General features: G+C 37.8%; 2 protein-coding genes across 6 annotated transcripts in view; one reads left to right on the forward strand and one right to left on the reverse strand.

Annotated features, from left to right (window-relative positions):
• SENP5 (SUMO specific peptidase 5) overlaps positions 1 to 22,711 on the reverse strand; it is a 38,959-nt gene that overhangs the window by 12,538 nt on the left and 3,710 nt on the right. For 4 of the 5 annotated variants that reach the window (XM_007115227.4, XM_028492595.2, XM_007115224.4 and 1 more), the window contains exons 2-7: positions 15,807 to 15,939; positions 14,129 to 15,669; positions 5,343 to 5,448; positions 5,046 to 5,184; positions 4,733 to 4,780; positions 2,725 to 2,802 (exon numbers count right to left, since the gene is read on the reverse strand). In XM_007115227.4, the coding sequence (XP_007115289.2) occupies positions 2,725 to 2,802; positions 4,733 to 4,780; positions 5,046 to 5,184; positions 5,343 to 5,448; positions 14,129 to 15,669; positions 15,807 to 15,868 (1,974 nt within the window). In that variant the 5' untranslated portion in view covers positions 15,869 to 15,939. The remainder of the gene's footprint in view (positions 1 to 2,724; positions 2,803 to 4,732; positions 4,781 to 5,045; positions 5,185 to 5,342; positions 5,449 to 14,128; positions 15,670 to 15,806; positions 15,940 to 22,711) is intronic. The other variant, XM_007115225.3, reaches the window with a different exon arrangement.
• On the forward strand, positions 11,512 to 12,796 carry LOC102984218 (short transmembrane mitochondrial protein 1-like). Its single transcript, XM_024124203.3, has one exon. The coding sequence runs from the start codon at positions 12,218 to 12,220 to the stop codon at positions 12,389 to 12,391; it is 174 nt and encodes a 57-aa protein (XP_023979971.1). The 5' UTR covers positions 11,512 to 12,217; the 3' UTR covers positions 12,392 to 12,796.

The raw sequence follows: 22,711 nt of genomic DNA on the forward strand, positions 1-22,711 counted from the left end.
TCACGGGCCCAGCCACTCCGCGGCATGTGGGATCTTCCCGGACCGGGGCACGAACCCGTGTCCCCTGCATCGGCAGGCGGATTCTCAACCACTGCGCCACCAGGGAAGCCCCAAAAAAGTATTTTTAATTAAGGTATGCACATTATTTTTTTAGACATAATGCTATTGCAAACATAAGGGACTACAATATAGTGTAAAAATAACTTTTATACGCACTGGGAAACCAAAAAATCCAGTGACTCACTTTATTGCAATATTCACTTTATTGTGGTGGTCTGGAACCAAACCTACAATATCTCCAAGGTATACCTGTCTAACCTTTCTCTAATCCATGCTACATATGATCATCTTTCCTCAGCTATGTAACTTTTCCTGGTTAAGTGGCATCCTATTATATGTATGTACAGTTTTAATTTGACCAATCCCCTACTAATTAGTTGTCCTCAATTTTTCTAATATAAACACCACCACAGCCCATCCAGTGGCACAAGCCACATACTCAGAAGTCATCTTTCACACTTCCTTCTCCTTCATTCCCATAACCTACTCATCACCAAGTCCTTTTATTTTACTCCCTAGGTCACACTCATATTTGTGTACATCTTCCATCTCTACCATTCTAATTTAAAGTATCATCAATCTGCAGCGGCCTCCTGTTCTACCCACATCAACTTTGCTCCCACACTTGTCCATCTTCTTCAGTGCCACTAGAGCAGACTACAAATTGGATGTCGTCACCTACAACCCTTCAATAGATTCTTACGCATTTAGGATAAAATTTAAAACACAGACCTCAAGGCCCTGATCTCTGGATCAGATCCACTTTATGCCACTCTCTTCTTTGCTCTGCATTCCAGCTACACTAGTCTTCTCCCATGCTTCTACCATCATAATATAAAAATGATGACCACTTAATGTGTGTTTATCATGTGATTAGTGGTTTACATGCATTATCTCATTTAATCCTCACAAGATAAATAAAACTGATATTCCTATTTTATAGATGATGAAACTGAAGCTTAAAGGAATTAAGTAATTTGCCCAAGGTCTTAGAACCAGTTAAGTGGCTGAACCAGGATCTGAACCAAAAAAATCTTATATGTTCTGGTATAATGTTTTAAGTCATAATTCTAGCTATTACTTTAAAATGTATATCTCAGAAATAGCTAAATTTCCTTGTCAATTGCATTATTATGAACTTTCATCAAATCTTTAACCGTGGTCATTTTTAAGTCTTTTGTCATTTACAGACAGTTCTGGGTGTACTTTGATGCTTTTGCAAATATGCTCCTATAAAAGGGTTTCATCTTCAAGGAATTCATGGAAAAGACTCTGACAAGTACAGGTTTCTGGTAACTGACTATACTGATGAACTGAATGAATAAGAATTTTCAGAACTCTAATGGAAAACTGATGAACTCATAAAACTGCTAACAAAAGATCAAGATAAAAAAAATTAATTACATGGGACTGAGTGAACTGATGAGGATGATTATAATTTCTGTGACTTCATTTGAATAAAAAAAAATCCCAAAGGACTCAGGGGCAAAAAATATACAAATTAATTTTCACTGCAAAGTAAAGGAGCTGTTACAGTGGAGGATTACTGGACTGAATGTCAATATTATGACATAGTATAAGTGTGTTTCGTGTTTGGTAATTGCAATCATTGTTGCTTTTGTTGTGGTCATCCATTTACAATGCTTGGTGTCAGTCTATTTATCTCTTGTAAAAATAAAATACAGTGTGTGTGTGTGAAAAAAAAGGATCTGAACCCAGGTCTGAATCCTGAGTTTATTATATCTATTTCCCCAGATGTGCACTCTTCAACCACATTTAGTTTATCTTGACACTACTGATGATGCCTTGAACATATTACCTATATAGCAATGTTCAATAAGGTGTTTGTACTTTGCAAAAAATTATTTCCACCCACAACTACGTAAGACAAGACTTACTCCTAATTTCTCTAACCCATCCAGTATGAAAAGTGAAAAGTTACATTACCTTTAGACCTATGACTGTGGATTTTGAACTTGTTGGTAATTTCAAAATACCAAAAATAGAATATAAATAGGCTTTTAAAATAATGTTTCTGACAGTCAGTGAATACTGAGAGAAATTAAGGTTGGAAAGTACCTTAGGGATTGCTCTAATTTATCATTTTGTTTTATAAATAAGCAATCTGAAGCCCAAATTAAGTGTCTTGTCTAAGTTGTACAGCAAGCTAATAGCAATGTCAGAACCATGAACTTCCAATCCAGTGCTTTCTGTTATAGCAGATTCCAATCAACTGGATAGACTCAAGAATTTTACTAGAGTCTTGTCTTTCAAGCAAAAAGATTCCTTTGTGATGACCTAGGGGGTGGGATACGGAGGGTAGGAGGGAGGCTCAAGAGGGAGGGGATATGGGGATATACGTATGCATATGGCTGATTCACTTTGTCGTACAACAGAAACTAACACAGTATTGTGAAGCAATTATACTCCAATAAAGATCTATAAAAATAAATAAAATTAAAAACTAAACATAATCAAATGATGATAAAAAAATAAAAAGATTCAAAAGAAGCAATAAAAAACTTACATTAAAAAGCCTGTTTCTAATTAACATCATAATTGGCAATAAAGTTAAGTTATCCTTCCACTCAAAAAGTGGCTTATCATCTGCATTTCAAATTTAGAATAAAAAAGAAATTAAAAAAAAAGAAATAAAGAGAATACCTTTTTAGTCCATCTTTTTACTCCATTATATCCTTTGGTTACCAGCTGTCTATGAAAAAAGCTGTTGAAGAAGTGAACCTAGAAAGACATCAAATACAAGCACTCAGATTATATTAAGCTGTGCCAAGACTTAACTTCACAAGAAAATGGAAATTTTAAAATCCCTGAATGTTAAGATGGACCAAAAAATGAGGAAAAGTTTCTTCTTAAAAATAATGACCAAAACATACATTAACCAGTTCAAAGAAGACTGTTTCAAATTTTCATTAGGATGACCTTACAGATGTGGTTGGTCTATAGTCAGAACTGGAATAGGGCAGTAAATAAATTACCTGAATCCAATCAAGTAAAGAAGCAACCTGATAAATCCTGTCAAATCAGGTGATGAAGTTGAAAGAGGCTATGAAAGAATCAGGTAAGAATTACTTTGAACTCAAGGGATGTGGAGTACAAAACTAACCCCATCTGAAGGATGTAGACTTGGAGACTCCTATAGTCATAACAACTATAAAACGTCTTTAGCATGATCATTTCTAGCACTGAAAAAATTACCCTAGTCGTATGTAGCATCATGTCTTGCATCCTTGGCTTTTTCAAAATTCTGGCTTATAAATGAGTATCAGCTCACCTGAGACAGTAAACATACTATGGTCTTAAAGTGTTCACTCAGTAACTTTGACTCACTTGACGTGATAAAACTGTCCCCTTAGTGCTGAGGTTCTCAGGGTGTGGTCACCAGACCAGCAGTATCAGCATCACCTGGGAACTTGTTAAAAGGGAAATTCTCAGGCCCCACTCCGGTCCTACTAAAGCAGAAACTATGAGGGTAGGGCTCAGCAATCTGGTTTCTGAGGATTCTGATGCACATTTGTTTTGAGAATCACAGTTTAAGCTATCAATAAAAAAGGCTTGTAGTAGCTGTATCTAGACAGTAATCCTCAAACTTTGAGTCCTTCAGAATCTGCAGGGCTTGTTAAAACACAGACTGCTGAGGCCCACCTCCAGTTTCTGATTTAGTAGGTATGGGTTAGATCCAAAACTCTGCATTCCTAGTAAATTCCCAGGTGATGCTGATGCTGCTGGTTTCGGTACTACTATACTTTGAGAACCACGGCCTTGGTTAAGTGTCCTTTTCATCCAATGAAGGTTTAGAATTAAATGTAGTGGTAATGAAGGGAAATTATACCCTTGAAATTAATACTTTTATGTTAAAAATCATCTGGTGTTTAAATCTAAACATACAGGTGTATGTTTAGACTTCTGATGATTAAGAGAATTTGACAAAATAGAGACTCTGACAGATTAGCTTCATGATACCAATTTAAAATGTATAACAGATTTTTGATTTTAAGTGGAAAGTTATGACATTTTGTCTTTATTAATAAAGTGTTGGAATCTGAGATTCATTATATTTACCTGTTTAAATTATTAGATTTATAAAAGTTTATAAAGTACTTAGAAAGCTTTTGCTTATTGAAATTAAAGCCTCCCCATCAGGCAATGTGAGTACTCAGAAAGAAAATTTCATATATTAAATTTAAAAAAATAGTAACTAAGCTCTTGAGGAAATTTTAGAGTTTAAGGGGGGTTAGTTTGAATTTAAACTGAGTATATCAAAGATTAATCCAAGAAAAAGTGAAGATGAATAGTACTTTACTACATTTTTAAAGGGAGTAATACATTAAGTTAAATTTTTTTTAAGTTAAATTTAAAAACTCAAAGCAAATAGTCCTTTTTGTGCATCTCCCCACTAAAGAAAAAAAAAAAGCCTCCTCAAGATATCAAAAAACACACCCATTCTGAAATAAATAAGCAGGAAAACACTGGCATCATGACTTTCTTATGCTGAAATGATTTTATAGACCTTATGCGCAATCCTAGCACATATCAAGACAAAAATCTCCTTTTAAAAAATCTAAGAAATATCAAATAATTACATAAAGTTAAAAAAAGCTTCTTCTTTAAATACACAAGGACTCTTTCTCCTAAAGAGAAAGTTTTCACTTACTTTGTCTGGGACTGCATCCATTATCAGCTCACCGTACATATTAATGACCTATAAAAAGTCAACATAAAACCAGCTTACTAATAACCCTATGCAATTCAGAACATCCACTCAGAATGAATAACATATTGCTACTGCTAACAGTAATCAAACCTTTCCAATACTGTACTAGGTTAGTGAATGAGTCACTTCAGTAAGGAATAAAGAATCCTTGATTCCAAAAGATAATTGTGAGGCCAACCTAGAGGTTATTAATTACATTTTATTGTCCAACATCCTCTGCAACTTCCATGCTGAGAATATACAATACACTAACCTGGTCATTCAGCCAATTCTGACCATCCAGGGTTGCCAGATCATCCATATCCAGCATGTGCTTATTGTAGAAGATGCGGAAGTTGCATTTTTGATGTCTGGCCCGATAGTTTGTTATCTCCCTATTGATAAAAGGTTTTCTGAAACAGAAATATTTTGAAAGTAAAAATAAAAAAAAAACACGAAACAAAAGTTCAACTCAGTTTATTGCTAAGTATCTTTTTTTTTAATCAAAAGAAAAGTCATATAAGCCAATAATTTTCTTTTCAATGGCTTAACTTAAGCATCATTGACAAACCTATTAGAAAAGTCTTCGTTAAAGACATCTTTTAATCTTCCAAGGACATCTTTTTCACTGAGTGGGACCAAACTGCCATACTTCTTCATAACCTCATCTAGGAATCCTTAAATAAAGGAAGAAAGAAAAATTAAGATGGAAAAGCCATTTTCAGCAGTCACTGTCCCATTACTTAACCTATACACAACACTTAACATACATTTAACCTACATTACTAAATGCATTATAAAAAGAAATCTTTTAAAAGTTATATTTTGTAAAAAAAAAAAAATTAAATGGATCAGGCCCTCACCATTCCAATCTAGAGAGAAATGCTCTAAGGCATCATTTCACATTGGATTTTTAAGCTACTGATGCATTGTTAGAAAATGGATAGCTGAAACTTAAGACTGACATTTATCTTATCTTAACCTTGGAGAAGAATCCTATCTCCCAAAGGTAAAACCTAAAGGGTTTAATCACCTAGTTAAAATGTGTCTATCACATGTGGTAACTGAAGAAATTATCTTTTTAAAAATCACAATTAGAATTGTTGAGATCACTGTTATTGTATTTATTATTTGATAAAGGTGTGAAATTTCACATCTCATAACAAGGGACACATACTAAGGCATTTTTAATATACAATTTGATAGTTATTTTAATACTCATGATACTGCATAACCCTATGAGGTGAGCTTAACCCTATGAAGTGAGCTTAATTGGATAACAGCTGGTGAGGCATGTTTTAAAAGAGGAAACAGAATTGAAGAATGACCTCTTGGACAGGATACAGGCTAGTCTTTACGTCAACTTAAGTAATAGGTATATGCATTTTAATGGTTTCCAAGAGGATCCACTGAAGAAATATACCTAAAAATATGCTAGGAAATAAAACCGGGCCATTATTACTAAGTAACTACAAAGAAGCTGAGGGAAGGCTTAGAGGCTCACAGAAGTGGAGATACGACTTAGGCTATCCACTGATGCTGAGTGGCGAGAGCAACAGTCTGGCTAACCATCGGTCTGACAGTTAAGTCCACTGAGTTAAGATGGAAAAAATGAGGACTGTTAGTCACTTATTTTACCCAGCCCCCTTTCTAACTTCAAGAATGGCCTCTGCTAAGTATCTATATAAAATGGACAGGAATGATCACAACACAGTAACTGTCCTGGAAATGGAGTGTTTTGTATGGGGGAGGTGCAGACAAATGTGTGAAAAACCTATTTTCCTCCTGTTAGTCTCCCACCAGAGTAGCTCCCAACTTGAAAGGCTTAAGAGTATAGTAAGCAGGAAAGAGTTGCTTGCTTACGTCTGCTCCTGGTCTAGGCTTTAGGCATACAGAAGACAGAAAGGGAGTCCCATGTTCCAGTTTAGTCAGAGTAGGAGATGATGACTTGGGGCTTCTACACTAGGAATCCATTCGGCCTATGTTTGCCGATAGTGTTTACTGTATCATATCTTACAGCTGTCTAAGCACAGTCTTGTGTCTACATGGGAGAATGGACCCAAACAGAAGATAAGGATTCCCAACATTTGAGAAACTGAATTTAAGGAACAAATTTTATACAAAAATATTGCCCCTAATAACAAAAAATTAAACTTTAGGCCCAACAACCTTAATTGAGACTCTTCAAATAAGAAAGCAATCTCTTCTACCAAGCGAATATGGACCCAATTCCAAACTTGTAACAAGAGGTGTCCTTGTTATGTTAACAATGTTATTTCTGGACGGCAGTGTTTGGGGGATTTTAAGTTGTTATGTTTGTTATGTTTTTTTCCTCTTATCTGTATTTTTGTTTTCACTTTCCAATGATAAACATGGATTGGTAATGCAGTAGAAAAGCCCTACCTGGATCTTCAAGGAGAACCCTAATGACAATGTCTCACTGATGCACACCATTATCTCACTAGGACCGGAAGTAAACAACAGTTAAAAACGCACTCATACTGAAGCCCACGTGCCTAGACCCCGTGCTCCACAACAAGAGAAGCCACTGCAATGAGAAGACTGTGCACTGCAACAGAGTGGCCTCCACTCTCCGCAACTAGAGAAAGCCCGTGCACAGCAACGAAGACCCAATGCAGCCAAAAATAAATACATAATTAAAAAAAAAAAAAGTACTCATAAGCCAAGCACTAGCATACCTCGTTTCATCCTTATAACTATCCTATGTGTTAGACAGTATCCCTACTTTAAAAATGGAGACAGGTGGCTTAAGGAGGTTAAATAACTTCCCCAAGGACCGTTAACTAGCATATGGCAGAAATCAGGTTCTGACTGTAGGTTATGTGACAACAGAAACTGAGCCGTTAACGTCTATGCTGTGCCACCTCCAATGCAGGAAATATTTATTATCTCTTCTCTACAAAACAACTTAGTTCTTCATTTTACCTTTCCCTTCTAATACCCATGGGCCAAGAGTAACCCAAAAAACAGACTTCTTAAACTGAGAGTTACGGATTCCCTGGAGGTCCAATGGTTAGGATTCCGCACTTCCACTGCAAGGGGCAGTGGTTTGATCCCCGGTTGGGGAACTAAGATCCCACTTGCTGCAGGGCTCAGCCAAAAAATAAAAATAAAAAAATAAAATGAGAGTTAAATTCACTATTTACCCACTTGTTTTCACCAAACCAATGAACCAAAAAGGAAAATGCATTTGGAATATACAATTTCTTTTATTCCAAAAGTACTAAAATTTTAGTATGACCAAGAAACAAAGGATAAAATATTAGGAAAAAAACAAAACAATGAAAAATTAGAGTTCAAATTATATTCCATCCTGTAAGTACAAAAGGTAATAATGTGAAAAACAAAAACTGAGGTGTTTCTTAGAAGTTAAATTACTCATCATGTTTAACCAACTGTGTTAGACAGCTTTTTCTTGCAACAACTGATATGGGTCACTTGGATCACATCCCACCCTGAAAGTGGGAAGGGGTTCATTGTGTTGTGCACATATGAAATGCAACCACTTGGTTCTCCAACAAGATACAATACACATGTCAGAAAGGTCCCATCAAAAATAAGAAAGGCACAAAATATCTAAGAATAAACTTAAGGAATGTGCTTAAGTTTATTAAACTTATTAAACAAGTGAAAAGCACTACCAAATTCTAGTAAGGGACACAGGTCAATAAATGGAGTAATTCTTTGGTTTTTAGACAAGAAAACTCCATATTAAAATGAATGCAATTTCCCTAAATTAGTCTATTAATGTAATGCAATACCAATCAAAAGCCACTGTTTGTTCATTGGTTTAATTGAAAAAACAAATCCAAATTCATCTTGGGACAAAACTGTGAGAAATTCTTAGAAGTTTTTGAAAAAGATTAAGGAGGAGAGGTGAATAGGGGCAAGAGAGAAGAGGAGAAGGAGGGCCAAATCCCATCAAATTATAAAACCAAATAACAGTGATTGAAGCAGAATAGTGCTATCACAGAAACAGAGAAACCAATCAGACAGGAATCTGAATGGCAGGCAGCATCTCATAATCATGGGGAAAAGATGAATTAATCAATAAATAGTATTAGAACTACCAAGTAAATCTTTTGTTCACAGTTGAAATTCATTTTGTAAAGAATGTAGGAATCCATCTTTAGTTTTTTCCAAACACCTACATGTAAAAATAACACATTAATAGTCTAGAAAATACGGCTGAATATTTTTATAAACTTGAAATGGGAACAAGCTTTAAGTATTTATTCTAGTATCAATACATGACCATAAACATTTTAAAATAAAGTGGCAGCCACCCCATAATTCCTTTAGAACTTTTATGCCCTAATGAACATGCATGTCTTAAACATGTAAGTAGCAAACTATACTCACTCTTCTGGAAGCTGCTTTTTTATATTCAATACACGGATTTTTTTTCCCTAAGTCAATTCAAAACAATCTAGTGGTCCATTAAATTGATCTGCCATATTTTAACCAATTCCCTGCTGATGACCATTTAAGTTGTTAATTTTAATGTTTAATTTTAATGTTTATGGAGTCAAATTGGTATATTTTTATTGCTTCTGAGTTTCCTATCATGCTTTAAAATGTCTTATCAATATGAGATTATAAAAATGGTCTCGTGGGGTTTTTTTTAATAGCTTAAGCTATGATTCACATACCACAAAATTCATCCTCTTAAAAGTCTACAATTCAGTGGGTTTTTATACATTCAGAGTTATACAACTATTACCATTACCTAATTCCAGAACATCTGTATCACTCCACAAAAAAACTTTGTATGTATTAGCAATCACTCCTTATTCCCCCCCTCCCCAGCCCCTGGCAACCATTAATCTACTTTTTATCTCTATGTATTTGCCTACTCTGAACATTTCAAATCGATAGAATCATATGGTATGTAGCCTTTTGTGTCTGACTTCTTTCACTTAGCATGTTTTCAAGGTTCACCCAAACTGAAATATATCAGTACTTCATTCCTTTTTATGGCAGAATAATATTCCATTGTATAGGTATACCAAAATTTTATTCATCTATTCATCAGGTGATGGACATTTAGGATTTTTAAACTTTTTGGCTACTATGAATAATGATGCTATGAATATTTGTGTACAAGTTTTTGTTTATCTGTATGTTTCTAATTAGTTAACTTTTCAATCCACCTGGAACATATTGTGATACAGGAATCTATTTCTTTTCCTTCCAAAACAGTTAATCTGAGTACAGAATCCTAGACTTTCCTACCCTCCCTGAAATTTTTTAAAGTTGTCTTGTACAAACATAACACTACTGTTGTTGAAAAGCATTCAACTTGGTTTTGAAGGGAGTAACTTTCTGAATACTGCATCAGTTTATGCAATATTTGATAAAAATATGAAACACAAAAGTAAATTTTGATAAGTACAATGGGCTCTTAATAAATATATAAATACAAAATGACCATAATGTGCAGTTACATTAGAGAAGAGCCAGCATTCAGGACACCACAGAATATTGACTAACACTACAAAGTCAATTAAGGGAGCATATACCATGCTGACCGTCCTATACTGATTCCTATTCTGATTGCTCTATTAATCCTGATTACTCGAGTTTAGTTCAATTTGTCTCTTCCATTGTGTTCGCTTTCCCCAGATGTTTGGTGACAGATTACAGGCTTATCTCTACTTGAATAACTTGCGGGTGGAGGGAAGGCTGTGATGGGCAGTAGCTTTGCTCTGCCTTGAACTATTTTCAATGTGGGGATACTAAGAACCCCCAAAACTGTTCTTCTGGAAAGGGTTGTTCTTCATTCTTGCCAGGCGTTATAAGTAATGGCGCAGGAGAGGGGAATGTCCCGTCTCTCCACACCAATCTCCTATTCTTAGAATTTCAGTGCTATATGTCAATTATACCTCAATAAAATTGGGGTAGGGGGAGAAATTTCAGCTTGATAGCAGATATCCTCCTTGCTGATATATGGCACAGGCAGGGAGAGATGCTTTTGTGGAGATTTTCCAACTACTCGGTCTTTTACCACGGGTCTCCCCTTTCCTCTCCACCTCCACCATCTCCAGAAATGGTACACCCTCAGTGCTGCACCATTTTCCTGCACTAATCTTCCTTCTGTCACTGGGGCTCCCCTCTGGATCTTCCCTCTACTTAATGCCTTGTTAGTTTCTCAGTTTTTGATCTACCAAAACTCTCCTTGTTTTTGAGTATAGAGATACATGTTTTAAATATATTATTCATAATTTCTATAGGTTTGGTAGGAGGAAGAGGAGATTCCATGGGCTTACTTCATCCTCTTAAACCTACTATTGGTTTCTGACAGATATTCTTTACTAACTGAAGGAAGTTTTCTTTATTCCTAGTTTTCAAAGAGATTTAAACACAAAGGAAGCTAAGCTTTATTATCAGGCTTTCAGTACTTGCTGATATACCATGATTTTTCTCTTTTAGCCTATTAAAATAACTACATTACAGATCACTAAATGTGAATTCTGTAAAAAATTCGTCTTCACGTTATGCTACAGTTTTACTATATGACATAGTCAAGTTATCAACTTTTTTTGGAAGTGCTACATATATATTTGTAAGTTAATTGGTATTGTGGGTAAATGCTAACTTTTTCAGATTTATGAATCATGGTTCTGCTAACCTCATAGTAGGGAAATTTGTCTTCATTCTAGGACAGTATAAACAACAGAAATTTTTTAAAAAAGATTTTCTAGGACTCTGTACTTTGTCATTTTGTGGGGAAAAGTTTTTTATACATACTTAATGGTTGAAAAAGCAAAGTGTTCAGAATTGTTTAAACCACCAAGAAGTAACTCTCCTAACTCCCCAGAAAAAGCCATTTTTAACAATTTGATATATCTGTCCAGGTAGGTCCTATACAAATGCATGTGCACACATATATACATGTACTCATTATGTGCACATGTATCTTTTAACAAAACGGCCTCCTGTTTTGCAACTTGCTTTTTTCACTTTGTATAGACAGTGGTCAGTATCAAGATATAGATCGAATTTATTCTTTAATAGCTTCATAGTATACTGCCTGGATATGCTGTAATTTATAGGTCCATAAAAACACTTGCTTTGGTTGTCCTCAGTGTTTCATTACCAAGTAATGCCCCTGTACAAATATATTTGTACTCTTTTATATCTTGGCTAAATTGCAAGAAGGGGAATGGGTCAAAGACTGATACTGCCATATTATCTTCCAGAAGTGTTTATACCAAATGACTTCATGGGGTAGATTTTGACAAGAAGACTTTAAAGCACTATGTAAAAACTTGAAGCCATAAAGTAAAGACAAATAAATTTTACTATGTAAGAATTGAAATTTTCTGTTAAGCAAAAATGTCATACACAAAGTCGGGGTACTGAGGGCTTTAACCAAAATTTAATTTAACATCTTTAAAACTAGGCCGGGGGAGGCAGGCTCAGATGGCCCAAGGAGCTGCAGTCGCCCTTCAAGCCCTCCTTGCCGACACTATGCTCCAGTTCCTGCTTGGATTTACTCTTGGCAATGTGGTGGGAATGTATCTGGCTCAGAACTATGACATACTTGAAGAAATTAAAAAGGACGTGGACGCCAAAAAGAAAATCCCTAGTTCATGAGGCCGACTCTAGCACTGCCTCCTGGATAAACTGATTCTACTGTTCTTGAGGGCCTCCTTTACCATCTGAACCAAAAGCTTTTGTTTTCATCTCCAGCCTCAGCAATTTTCTTCTTTGCTAGACCTTGCATTGCCTTACAGCACAAATGGGGCCACAAGTTAAGAACAACCCTTACTTTTCCAACATCCTCACTTCTTCCCTTCCTCCTTCCAGCCACTTGGGAGGTCCTGAGAATGGAATTACGGTGCTAGATTAGTAAACATGACCTTTAATTAGTAGTTTCTCCCTTATTCTTTGGGATTTCTACTACCGTTTTCAAAAGAAAAAATGATGAGTTTTGTATAGCTGATGAGATATAAATAATGCTGATTTCACAGTCTAGCAATTATACTGGGTGTTTAAACCTTTGGTACTAAATTATGTTGTTTCAAAGTAGTAACTAAAATGAAAATCTAGAAGCCAGTTTCTGGTGAATTATCCACTAATTTTATATTGTTGTCAGGAAGCTCCATAGTTGCTAATTAAACCAATAAATCAATTTGCTATTCACTAACCAAGAAACTCTGTTCTGAGAACCCTATCAGGAACTCAGGAATTTAAAAGTATTTAAAGTAATGGCCTTTGTCCTCAGTAAAATTCATAGCCTCGTATGCATGTTTTTCTTAATGGTGAATTTGATCTCGCTCTATTCTCTCATAAGAATCATACTTATTTTATTATAGGCACATTTCACATTACATGGCAGATAAATGAGAAGTTGTCTATAAAGGAAATTTTATGCCTTTTCACATTTAAAAAATGTATTTACATTATAACTTTATAGTGATTCTCATAAAAAAAAAAAAAAACTATAATGATGCTAAGGACCATGAGGGTAAGAATCAGTATATCCTGTTTGTTGCCACATTCTTAGAGCCTACAATGGTACATAGGAGCTTCTCATATATTAAATAAATAAAATATAAACAATCCAATTGAGAAAAAGGCAAAGTAAAATTATATACAGACAAAAAATGGCAAAGACAGAAAAAGATGTTCAAACTTTAAATTTTAAAAGGCAAATTAAAACAAAGAACTCTCCTGTGATCTATGAGACTAGCAAACTTTAGCAAATGCAAACGGGTTTAACTTTTTAGATGGCAATTTAACAATTCTCTTAAAATTTTAAGTGTGATTATCCTTCCATCATCATTTCTACTACTAGGAATTTAACTTACAAAAACAACCACAGAAGTATAAAGAAGTAATTCCACTGCACCATTGTTTATAGAGGGAAACAACTAAAAGCAACACAAGTGTCCGTCAATCAAAAACTAACTAAACTATGGGCTTCCCTGGTGGCGCAGTGGTTGAGAATCTGCCTGCTAATGCAGGGGACACGGGTTCGAGCCCTGGTCTGCGAGGATCCCACATGCCGCGGAGCAACTGGGCCCGTGAGCCGCAACTACTGAGCCTGCGCGTCTGGAGCCTGGAGAAAGCCCTCGCACAGAAATGAAGACCCAACACAGCAAAAATAAATTAATAAATTAATAAAACTCCTACCCCCAACATCAAAAAAAAAAACAACAAAACTAACTAAACTATGGAACATCTATATAATACAGCAATATAAAAGAATGTCTAACTGCTTAAAAGGGAAATCCACGTGGGGAAGGACCAAATAGGACTCTCCTAGAAAGGATAATGGACAGCAGGTGTGGGCCGGAGATTGAGGGAGAATAAAGGAAGAGTGCATACCAGAAAGGCAGATTGACAGCTGTTCATCATCCACTGGAGAGGCTTTTTGACTGTTCTTCCCACCTCCCACTTGATTTTCTAGTTTGAGTCCACTGCACGTCAGAGGAGCCTCCAGTGGACTTTTACAGTAAGGGTGGTCCAGCAACTTAGAACTAAGAATGTTCTGCTTGAAAGATCCATCCTCATCCATCTGGCATGAGCTCTCATTCTGAACAGTCTCTTCGGACACAGGCCCATCTACACTACTCACAGATTGATCTGCCCCAGACACTGACAGTTTTACTCTGTCATCATTGACAGTACTTGTCCGATTTTCCTGACCCAGAGCCATAGCTTCTCTCTCGGTTTCTGAGATAAACATGTTATTAGAATGATGTTCTGGTAAGGGGATGTCATGAATCAGCTCTGTACACTCCCACTTAGGAGAGGAACAGGGTGAGTGGTCCCAGATGTATGTGGCACTGCCATTCTGTTGGTCAGGGAATGCTTCATCTAAACTAAACTCCTTGCCCAAGAGAGGGCTTCCTTTAGTGTGGCCATCAGGCACATGAGAGTTCTTTCCCTTCACCACAGCATTGCTGTCCATATCTGGAAGGTATGGTTGATGCCGACAAGAAGGGTCTTTAGGTTCTGGGGAAGGGAATAAGCTGCAACCGCCACCCTCACTGTTCTCCCTAAGGGTCTCTTGATGGTCCCCAGTGACCTGCACCCAGCTTCGCTGGGCTTTTTTTAGCTTGCAAACTTTGCTTTTTGTTCTGAAGTGCTGGGATCTGAGAATCCTGTACCGAAATCTAATCATGGATAATTTCTCATACATCATATGAGGAGATACTTTTATTCTTCTATGTTGATTAAGTTGGAACTTTCTTGGAATCAGGGGTCCCCCACTCCTGTGGTGCTCCAGCCCTCGGTAGCAGCCATAACAAAAGCGCTTTCTCTTATGGTTGCTCAAGGTGACCACAATTGTGCCACTCTCACCTGGACTCTGGCTCTCCCCATTGAACTTCATAGGAGGATCAGAAGCTTGTGGCTCCGTCCTAGGTCTGTGACCACTGGCCTGACTTAAAACACTATTTGCTGGTATGTCAGTGGCTGCCTTCAAGAGACTTTTCTCTCCAGAGTATTCATGATCAGAGTTCTTTGCTGATGATAGCAACTTCTCTGCTTGGAGTTTCAGGAAGGTTCTTGAGGAGGAAATGAAGTGTTTAGTGTCCTTTCCTTTCACTTTAGAGGACAAAGTACTAAGATTCTGAACAGCCACATTGGACTTTGCCTTAGCAAAAAGGGGTTCATCCTGGATCCACGTTTTCTGGATTTGAAGGGCCTTCTTTCTGCACTGGAAATGCCTTAAATGCCTGCTCCAAGTAACTGGCCTTCCCAACTTGGCTTTCAGAATGCACAACTGTTGGTGAAAGTAGAACTTCTTAAAGCCTCCAAACCCAGTATTCCATTTCTCAGAAAAGGCTAAGTGGATTCCTTTCCTCCATAGAATTTTCCTCTGTTTTTTCATTTTTCTGATGCATAATGAGATCTGAATGCAGCTGTAAAGAAGAGAAAGAAAATTTACATTTCTACCCTAAAAATAAGTCATAAAGATATATTCACAGCAATATACATTAGAAAATTGAAAAAAGCATATGAAGTTCAATTTATACTATCAGACATAATGAAATCCTACCTGATCAAGGTTTTCCCCACAATGAAAATGAAGGATAAGGGAAGACATGAGTGCTCCAACATGACCCCATTTGCTGTAACTGCCTCTGATACAAACAAATTTCAAGAATCATTTCCCAATATGCAGCCAGTTTCTGATGAAGCAGAAAGGGCAGGGAGTCAGGAGAGAATTTCTAGAGTCAGGAGAGAATTTCTAAGTGCTGACCTTGTTTCTCAATTAGCTAAGTCACTTTAAGCAAGTCACCCAAATTCTGTGTTCTCATTTGTAAAATGAAGGATAGAGAAGGCAGAGGGGACCAGACACCATTTAAGACTGAGTTCACATCAAAACAATTTGTTCCACACAACAAAATTTTTTTAAAGATTTTTTTTGATGTAGACCATATTTAAAGTCTTTATTGAATTTGTTACAATATTGCTTCTGTTTTATGTTTTGGTTTTTTGGCCACAAGGCATGTGGGATCTCAGCTTCCTGACCAGGGATACAACCCACACCCCCTGCATTGGAAGGCGAAGTCTTAACCACTGGACTGCCAGGGAAGTCCCATACAACAAATTTCAGAAAGGAAAGGCAGGGACTTTTATTCTGTACAGTCATCCACAGGCAGACAGTCAATAAATGCACGCAATATCAGTACCTCAAGAGGGAGACCAACCAGCCTCCTCTTCGTCAGTCAGTCAAAGACTTTCTGAGTGACTATGAGGAGACAGGACTCTATCAGGTGCTCTCAACCAGTATGGTTCTGACTCTCAAGTAAGTATAAGAAAAAAGAACCAACACAAGTGTAAGTGTGTGTGTGTGTGTGTGTGTGTGTGTGTGTGAACTTTAGGAACACACTTACAGGAAAGGGTAGATGAAAATGATAGGCAAAACCAAACATGATTTGGGACTTCCCTGGTTGTCCAGTGGTTAAGACTCTGCACTCCCAATGCAGTGGGACCAGGTTCGTTCCCTGGTAAGGGAACTAGATCCCGCACACTGCAACTAAGAGCCTGCATGCTGCAATGAAGATCCTGCGTGCTGCAACTAAGACCCAGCACAGCCAAATAAATAAATATTAAAAACAAACAAACATGATTTCCCCTCAGACTTAATAAGATCTAACATTACTGAAGGTTCTTTAGCCTAGAAAGAAAGGCACCAGCCACTGCAGGTGGAACAGAAGAATAAAAAAACCAATATCCTAATTTCAGCCTACTAATAACTTACTAGGAAAAGCTGTATTACCTTTCTGTGCATCAGTTTTCTCTGGGGTCGGGGAAGGTTGGAGAAGAGGACTGAACACATGTTTACTTCTGCTTCCTTTCCAAATCCCATTAAGATGACAGAAATGGAGTTTTTAAAAAGGCAAAACCTCTCAAGGACAATGACAACAAAAAAGGAGACAAGAGCAATAAAACTGCTGAAAGAAGAAAGCAGATGAATGAGTGATAACAGACTTAGCCAGCCAAAAGAGCTGAAATCTAAGCCAGCAGTAGGGGAAGGCAAGCAGCAAGTTACAGGACCTCAGAAAGGCTCAGGAACCAAGAGCAACAATACCTATGAAGGTCAGGGAATGGAGGAGAGCTGAAAAAGGAAGGACTGGTTGAAAGTCTGAATAAGAAGCAATTAGACTCCAAGATCCCTTCTCCTACCATGGCAGATGATCAAAGTTTCACTTTCTCAAGGGAATTAACTAGAACAGTCAGGCACATCATGTACAACTGAGGGCAGGGGTACAAACAGGAGGATAAATCAGTTTACATAGGGAACTCCTCCCCAACCTCTTTCCCCACTCAGCTCCCAGAAAAGTTTATACCCTCAGGGAAGAGATCAGTTCTGGGGGTGGGCAGGGGGTGGGGTAGGGATAGATCATTCAAAAAGACCAACAGATACTGATATTTGGGGATGCCACAACTACACAGGCCCAAACAATTACCCCAAAGTTTAAGAAGCAATGAAACCCCCAAATCCCTGCCCAACTCTGCATAGCAGGTAACTGTCCCTCCCCAACCCAAGATTAGAAGTTTCTCCTTCAGAAAAGAAGTTCTGCAGACAAGGAGATCCCAGGAACAGTTGGAAGACGGAATTATATATTGAATATAAGACCCCGCAACACTTTCCCACTCATCTCCCAAAACACTGGCAGTCTGTCTTACCCATCCAAGCAGGAGATTGGAAGATTCTTCTTCAGAGAAACTGATTAATCCACAAGAAAATACGTAAGTACAGGTATGCCCCCACAGAATGGCCCAGCATGGCCCACAGTGCACCCCACAACAGACAAGCTCCACCACAAGCTCAGAACCTCCAAGCAACTTCTTAGTGGTCAAATGACAGCATAACTAAGAATCACCACACTTCCAGGGATAAAAAGTAGACCAAAACAAACAGATGAAAGCAAAAGCGTATTTAGAGAAGTCAACTTAAAAAACCTGAGGAGGGGAGAGAAGGGAAGTTATTGTTTAATGTGAAGAGCTTCAGTTTAGGAAAATTAAAATGGGTCTCAGGATGGATGGTGGTGATGGTTGCACAGCAATATGAATGTATTTAATGCCACTGAACTGTATACCTAAAAATTATTTAAATGGTAAATTTTATGTTATGTATATTTTACCACAATTTTTTTTAAAAAGAGAGAAGAAAAAAAAACCCAACGCTATCCTCAAAGAAGAAAATATTACATCCACTGGGGAAAAAAGGAATGGGATTTTTTTTTTTTTTTTTTTTTTTTTTGCGGTACACAGGCCTCTCACTGCTGTGGCCTCTTCCGTTGCGGAGCACAGGCTCCAGACGCACAGGCTCAGCGGCCATGGCTCACGGGCCCAGCCGCTCCGTGGCATGTGGGATCTTCCCGGACCGGGGCATGAACCCGCATCCCCTGGGTCGGCAGGCGGACTCTCAACCACTGCGCCACCAGGGAAGCCCCAGAATGGGATTTTTTTTTTTAAAGGAGCAGTTAAAAAAAATAAAGGAGCTTAGGACACTTAAAATAGCAAAAATGAAAAACTCAATAGAAAGTAAAGAGCTAATATTACTAATATTTAATATCTTAAATTGAGGAATAAAGGAACCCGGATCGGGGCATGAACCCGCATCCCCTGGGTCGGCAGGCGGACTCTCAACCACTGCGCCACCAGGGAAGCCCCAGAATGGGATTTTTTTTTTTAAAGGAGCAGTTAAAAAAAATAAAGGAGCTTAGGACACTTAAAATAGCAAAAATGAAAAACTCAATAGAAAGTAAAGAGCTAATATTACTAATATTTAATATCTTAAATTGAGGAATAAAGGAAAAGGTTGATGGAAAAATGGGAAAAAGACATAATGAAACAATTCACAAATAAAGATTTTTAAATGGTCCTTAAACATAAGTAAAGATGTTCAACTTCATTCATTAAAAAATTGTCAACGGAGCTTGGGAGATAGACAAAATGGGGGAAAGTAGTCAAAGGTACAAATCTCCATAAATAAACATATAAACAAGTCATTCATGACGATGTACTGTACAGCGTGGTGACTATAGTTAATAATACTGTATTGCATATTTGAAAGCCACTAAAAGTAAAGCCCTCCTCACAAGAAAAAAAATTTGGGGGGTGGGGAGCTATGTATCGTGATGGATTTAACTAGACTTATTGTAATTATTTTGCAATGTATACAAATGTTAAACCATTATGTTGTACACCTGAAACTAATATAATACGTCAATTATACCTCAGAAAAAATTGGCAAAAGTTATAGCAACATGTTTTGTTGGTGGGAGAAAAAAAACTTTCATACTTTGCTGGTTGGTGGGAATACAAACTGATAAAATCATTTTGGAGGGGAATTTGGTAATATCTAACAAAACCATACAGTATTCACCATTTTTTTTTTTAGATTTTTTTTTGATGTGGACCATTTTTAAAGTCTTTATTGAATTTGTCACAATATTGCTCCTGTTTTATGTTTAGGTTTTTTGGCCACAGGGCATGTGGGAATCCTAGCTCCCCGACCAGGGATTGAACCTGCACCTCCTGCACTGGAAGGCAAAGTCTTAACCACTGGACTGTCAGGGAAGTCCCCAAGTATTCACCTTTTAATCCAACAACTCCACTTTTAGGAATTTACCCTGAAGATACATCTCCAATAATAATGAAAATACACAGTACATGGTTATTCACTGCAACACTGTCTGTAATTGCGAAATACTGGAAACAACCTAAATGCCCATACACAGGGTAGTGGTTGCATAAACTATGGTTCATCCACACAATGAATGAAGATATAACAGAATAAGGATAAGGTCTATGAACTAACATGGAGTAATTTCCAATTTAAATGAAAAAAGCAGAGTTCAAATGAGTATCAATGGTAAGCCACTGGAATAGTTTAGCCAAGTGTACAGTTAGGGAGAACAGTCCACACAAGATCACCCTCACTTCTGACAGCAACTGAAAGTTCAGGGAGTTTCCAAAACCACCCTCAGGTCTGATACTTTGTCAGAAGGACTCACAGAACTCACTGAAAACTGTTAATAGTTATGGCTTATTACAGCTGAAGAATGTGGATTAAAATCATCCAAGTGAAGAACTACATAGTGCAGAGTCCAGGGGAAGTAACAAATGAGGCGCTTCCAGTTGTCCTCTCCCCATGGAGTAGAGACAGCATTACTTTCCCAGCACCAATGTGTGACAAAGTGTGACAAGAATTGCCAGCCAGTGAAGCTCACCTAAGCCTTGATGTCCAGAGTTTTCATGGGGGTTCATAGGCATAACTGAATGTCCACATGACTAAGCTCAGTCTTCAACCCCTCTGGAGATCCACTGATATCAAAGCCATTACCCTAAATCACACTGTTGGTTTTTCTGGTGTGGCCAATCCCCATCCTAAATCATATTGTTAGATTATCAGTGACCCAAGGCTCCCAGGCAAATAAAGACACTCCAATCAGACATAACATTCCAAGGGTTTAGAGATTACCTCCTAAAAGCCAAGGATAAAGGCTTTCTTTCTGTGCAAGGTTAATTCTTTACTATATTATATACAGCCACCTTTCATAAAAGAAAAAATAAGAAAATATACATGTACCTGCCATTTTGTGCCTCTCAAATAAATTAATTAATAATATAAAAATCAGGGCTTCCCTGGTGTCCCAGTGGGTAAGAATCCACCTTCCAACGCAGGGGACACGGGTTCAAGCCCTGGTCCGGGGAGATCCCACATGCCACGGAGCAACTAAGCCCGCGAGCCACAACTACTGAGCTCGCGTGCCACAACTACTGAAGCCCGTGCGCCTAGAGCCCGGGCTCTGCAACAAGAGAAGCCATTGCAATAAGAAGCCTGCGCATCGCAACAGAGTAGCCTCTGCTCGCTGCAACTAGAGAAAGCCCGCATGCAGCAACAAAGACCCAATGCAGCCAAAAATAAATTAATTAATTAATAAGAAAAGTTAAATGTCAAGCTTGCAAGAAGGAAAGCAATCCAATTTATACAACAGTGACTCAAAACAGGTCAGGAACTGGCAGCAGGAGGTTCTGTGAGTGGGGTATGAACATGGTGCTAAAAACAAGAGGATAGGGTTTCCCTGGTGGCGCAGTGGTTGAGAATCTGCCTGCCAATGCAGGGGACACGGGTTCGTGCCCTGGTCTGGGAAGATCCCACATGCCACGGAGTGGCTGGGCCCGTGAGCCATGGCCACTGCGCCTGTGCGTCCGGACCCTGTGCTCCGCAATGGGAGAGGCCACAACAGTGAGAGGCCCACGTACCACAAAAAAAAAAAAAAAACAAAAAAAAAACCAAGAGGATAGATCAAATCATTTAGATACCCTCCTACTCGCCACAAAAACCAGCCAACTGACCCTCCCTGATCCTTGCAGAAGCCTGGAGTGTTATTTTCTAGACTAGAACAGCACTGGCCAAAAGGAGTTCTGCAATGATAGAAATGTTCTATATCTGCCCTTTCCCATATGGAAGTCTCTGGAAACATGTGGTTACTGACCACTTGAAATGTGTGTAGTGCAACTGAGGAACGAAATATTTAATTTTATTTAATTTTAATCATTTAAATTTAAGTTGCTACATGTGGCTAGTGGCTACCACATTGGATAACGCAGCTCTAAAGGAAAAACAAAGGATTCCTGGACTGGAAAACATCTGGTTCAGTTGAGAATGAGGGTATCATACTGAAAATAGTTGAGTTAAATGAACATGAGTGTTTACATACTCAATGCTAAGACCTCTACCATTTCCCTCAGTTTAGCTACAAGACTGTTGACAGCCCAGCTTATAAGCTCCAAGCAGGAGATCTGAAGATTCTTCTTTGGGAAATCTACCTAGCCAAAGAAAAAAAACAAAGATAATACTGTTGAAGGTTCTCCAATAAGAGTCCAGCCAGAGTACCCTAAAATCAACACATCCCAAGCATGAACTCAGAGTACACGTAATTAAAATTAAACGCAACCTCCACATGGGGTCCCTTAACATTTTTGCCCATGTATTCTCAGCCATACTGTTATGTGTTCACCAAATACCAACATTCCTTCAAAGATAAAATAGGGAATTCCTTGGTGGTCCAGTGGTTGGGACTCCACGCTTTCACTGCTGAGGGCCAAGGTTCAATCCCTGCTCCAGGAACTAAGATCCCATAAGCCATGGGGTGTGGTCAAAAAGTCATAATAATAATAAAATAAAGAGCATAGCAAATATGGATTTTTTAAAAAAAGATAAAACACACACACAAGGGAAACAGAAGTGAGCTTTCAACTCTTATTAGATACTCACTGACCCTAGGACAGCCTGAAGTCTGAACAATCCTTGAGGGGTCCAATATTTATTTGAGTAAAATTTTGCAGTGCAACCACTGTACAGATTAACTCAAGCATCACTATGAAAAAGTTCTTTCTGCTGTAGGTAATAAAAAGTTCTTTCTCCTGTAGATAGTAATG

The sequence above is a fragment of the Physeter macrocephalus genome, chromosome 1 (genome assembly GCF_002837175.3).
Source record: "Physeter macrocephalus isolate SW-GA chromosome 1, ASM283717v5, whole genome shotgun sequence".
Taxonomy (NCBI): domain Eukaryota; kingdom Metazoa; phylum Chordata; class Mammalia; order Artiodactyla; family Physeteridae; genus Physeter; species Physeter macrocephalus.

Bases quoted from the DNA above. Each gene is read 5' to 3' on its own strand.
- LOC102984218 (XM_024124203.3), top strand. From the start codon at position 12,218: ATGGCCCAAGGAGCTGCAGTCGCCCTTCAAGCCCTCCTTGCCGACACT.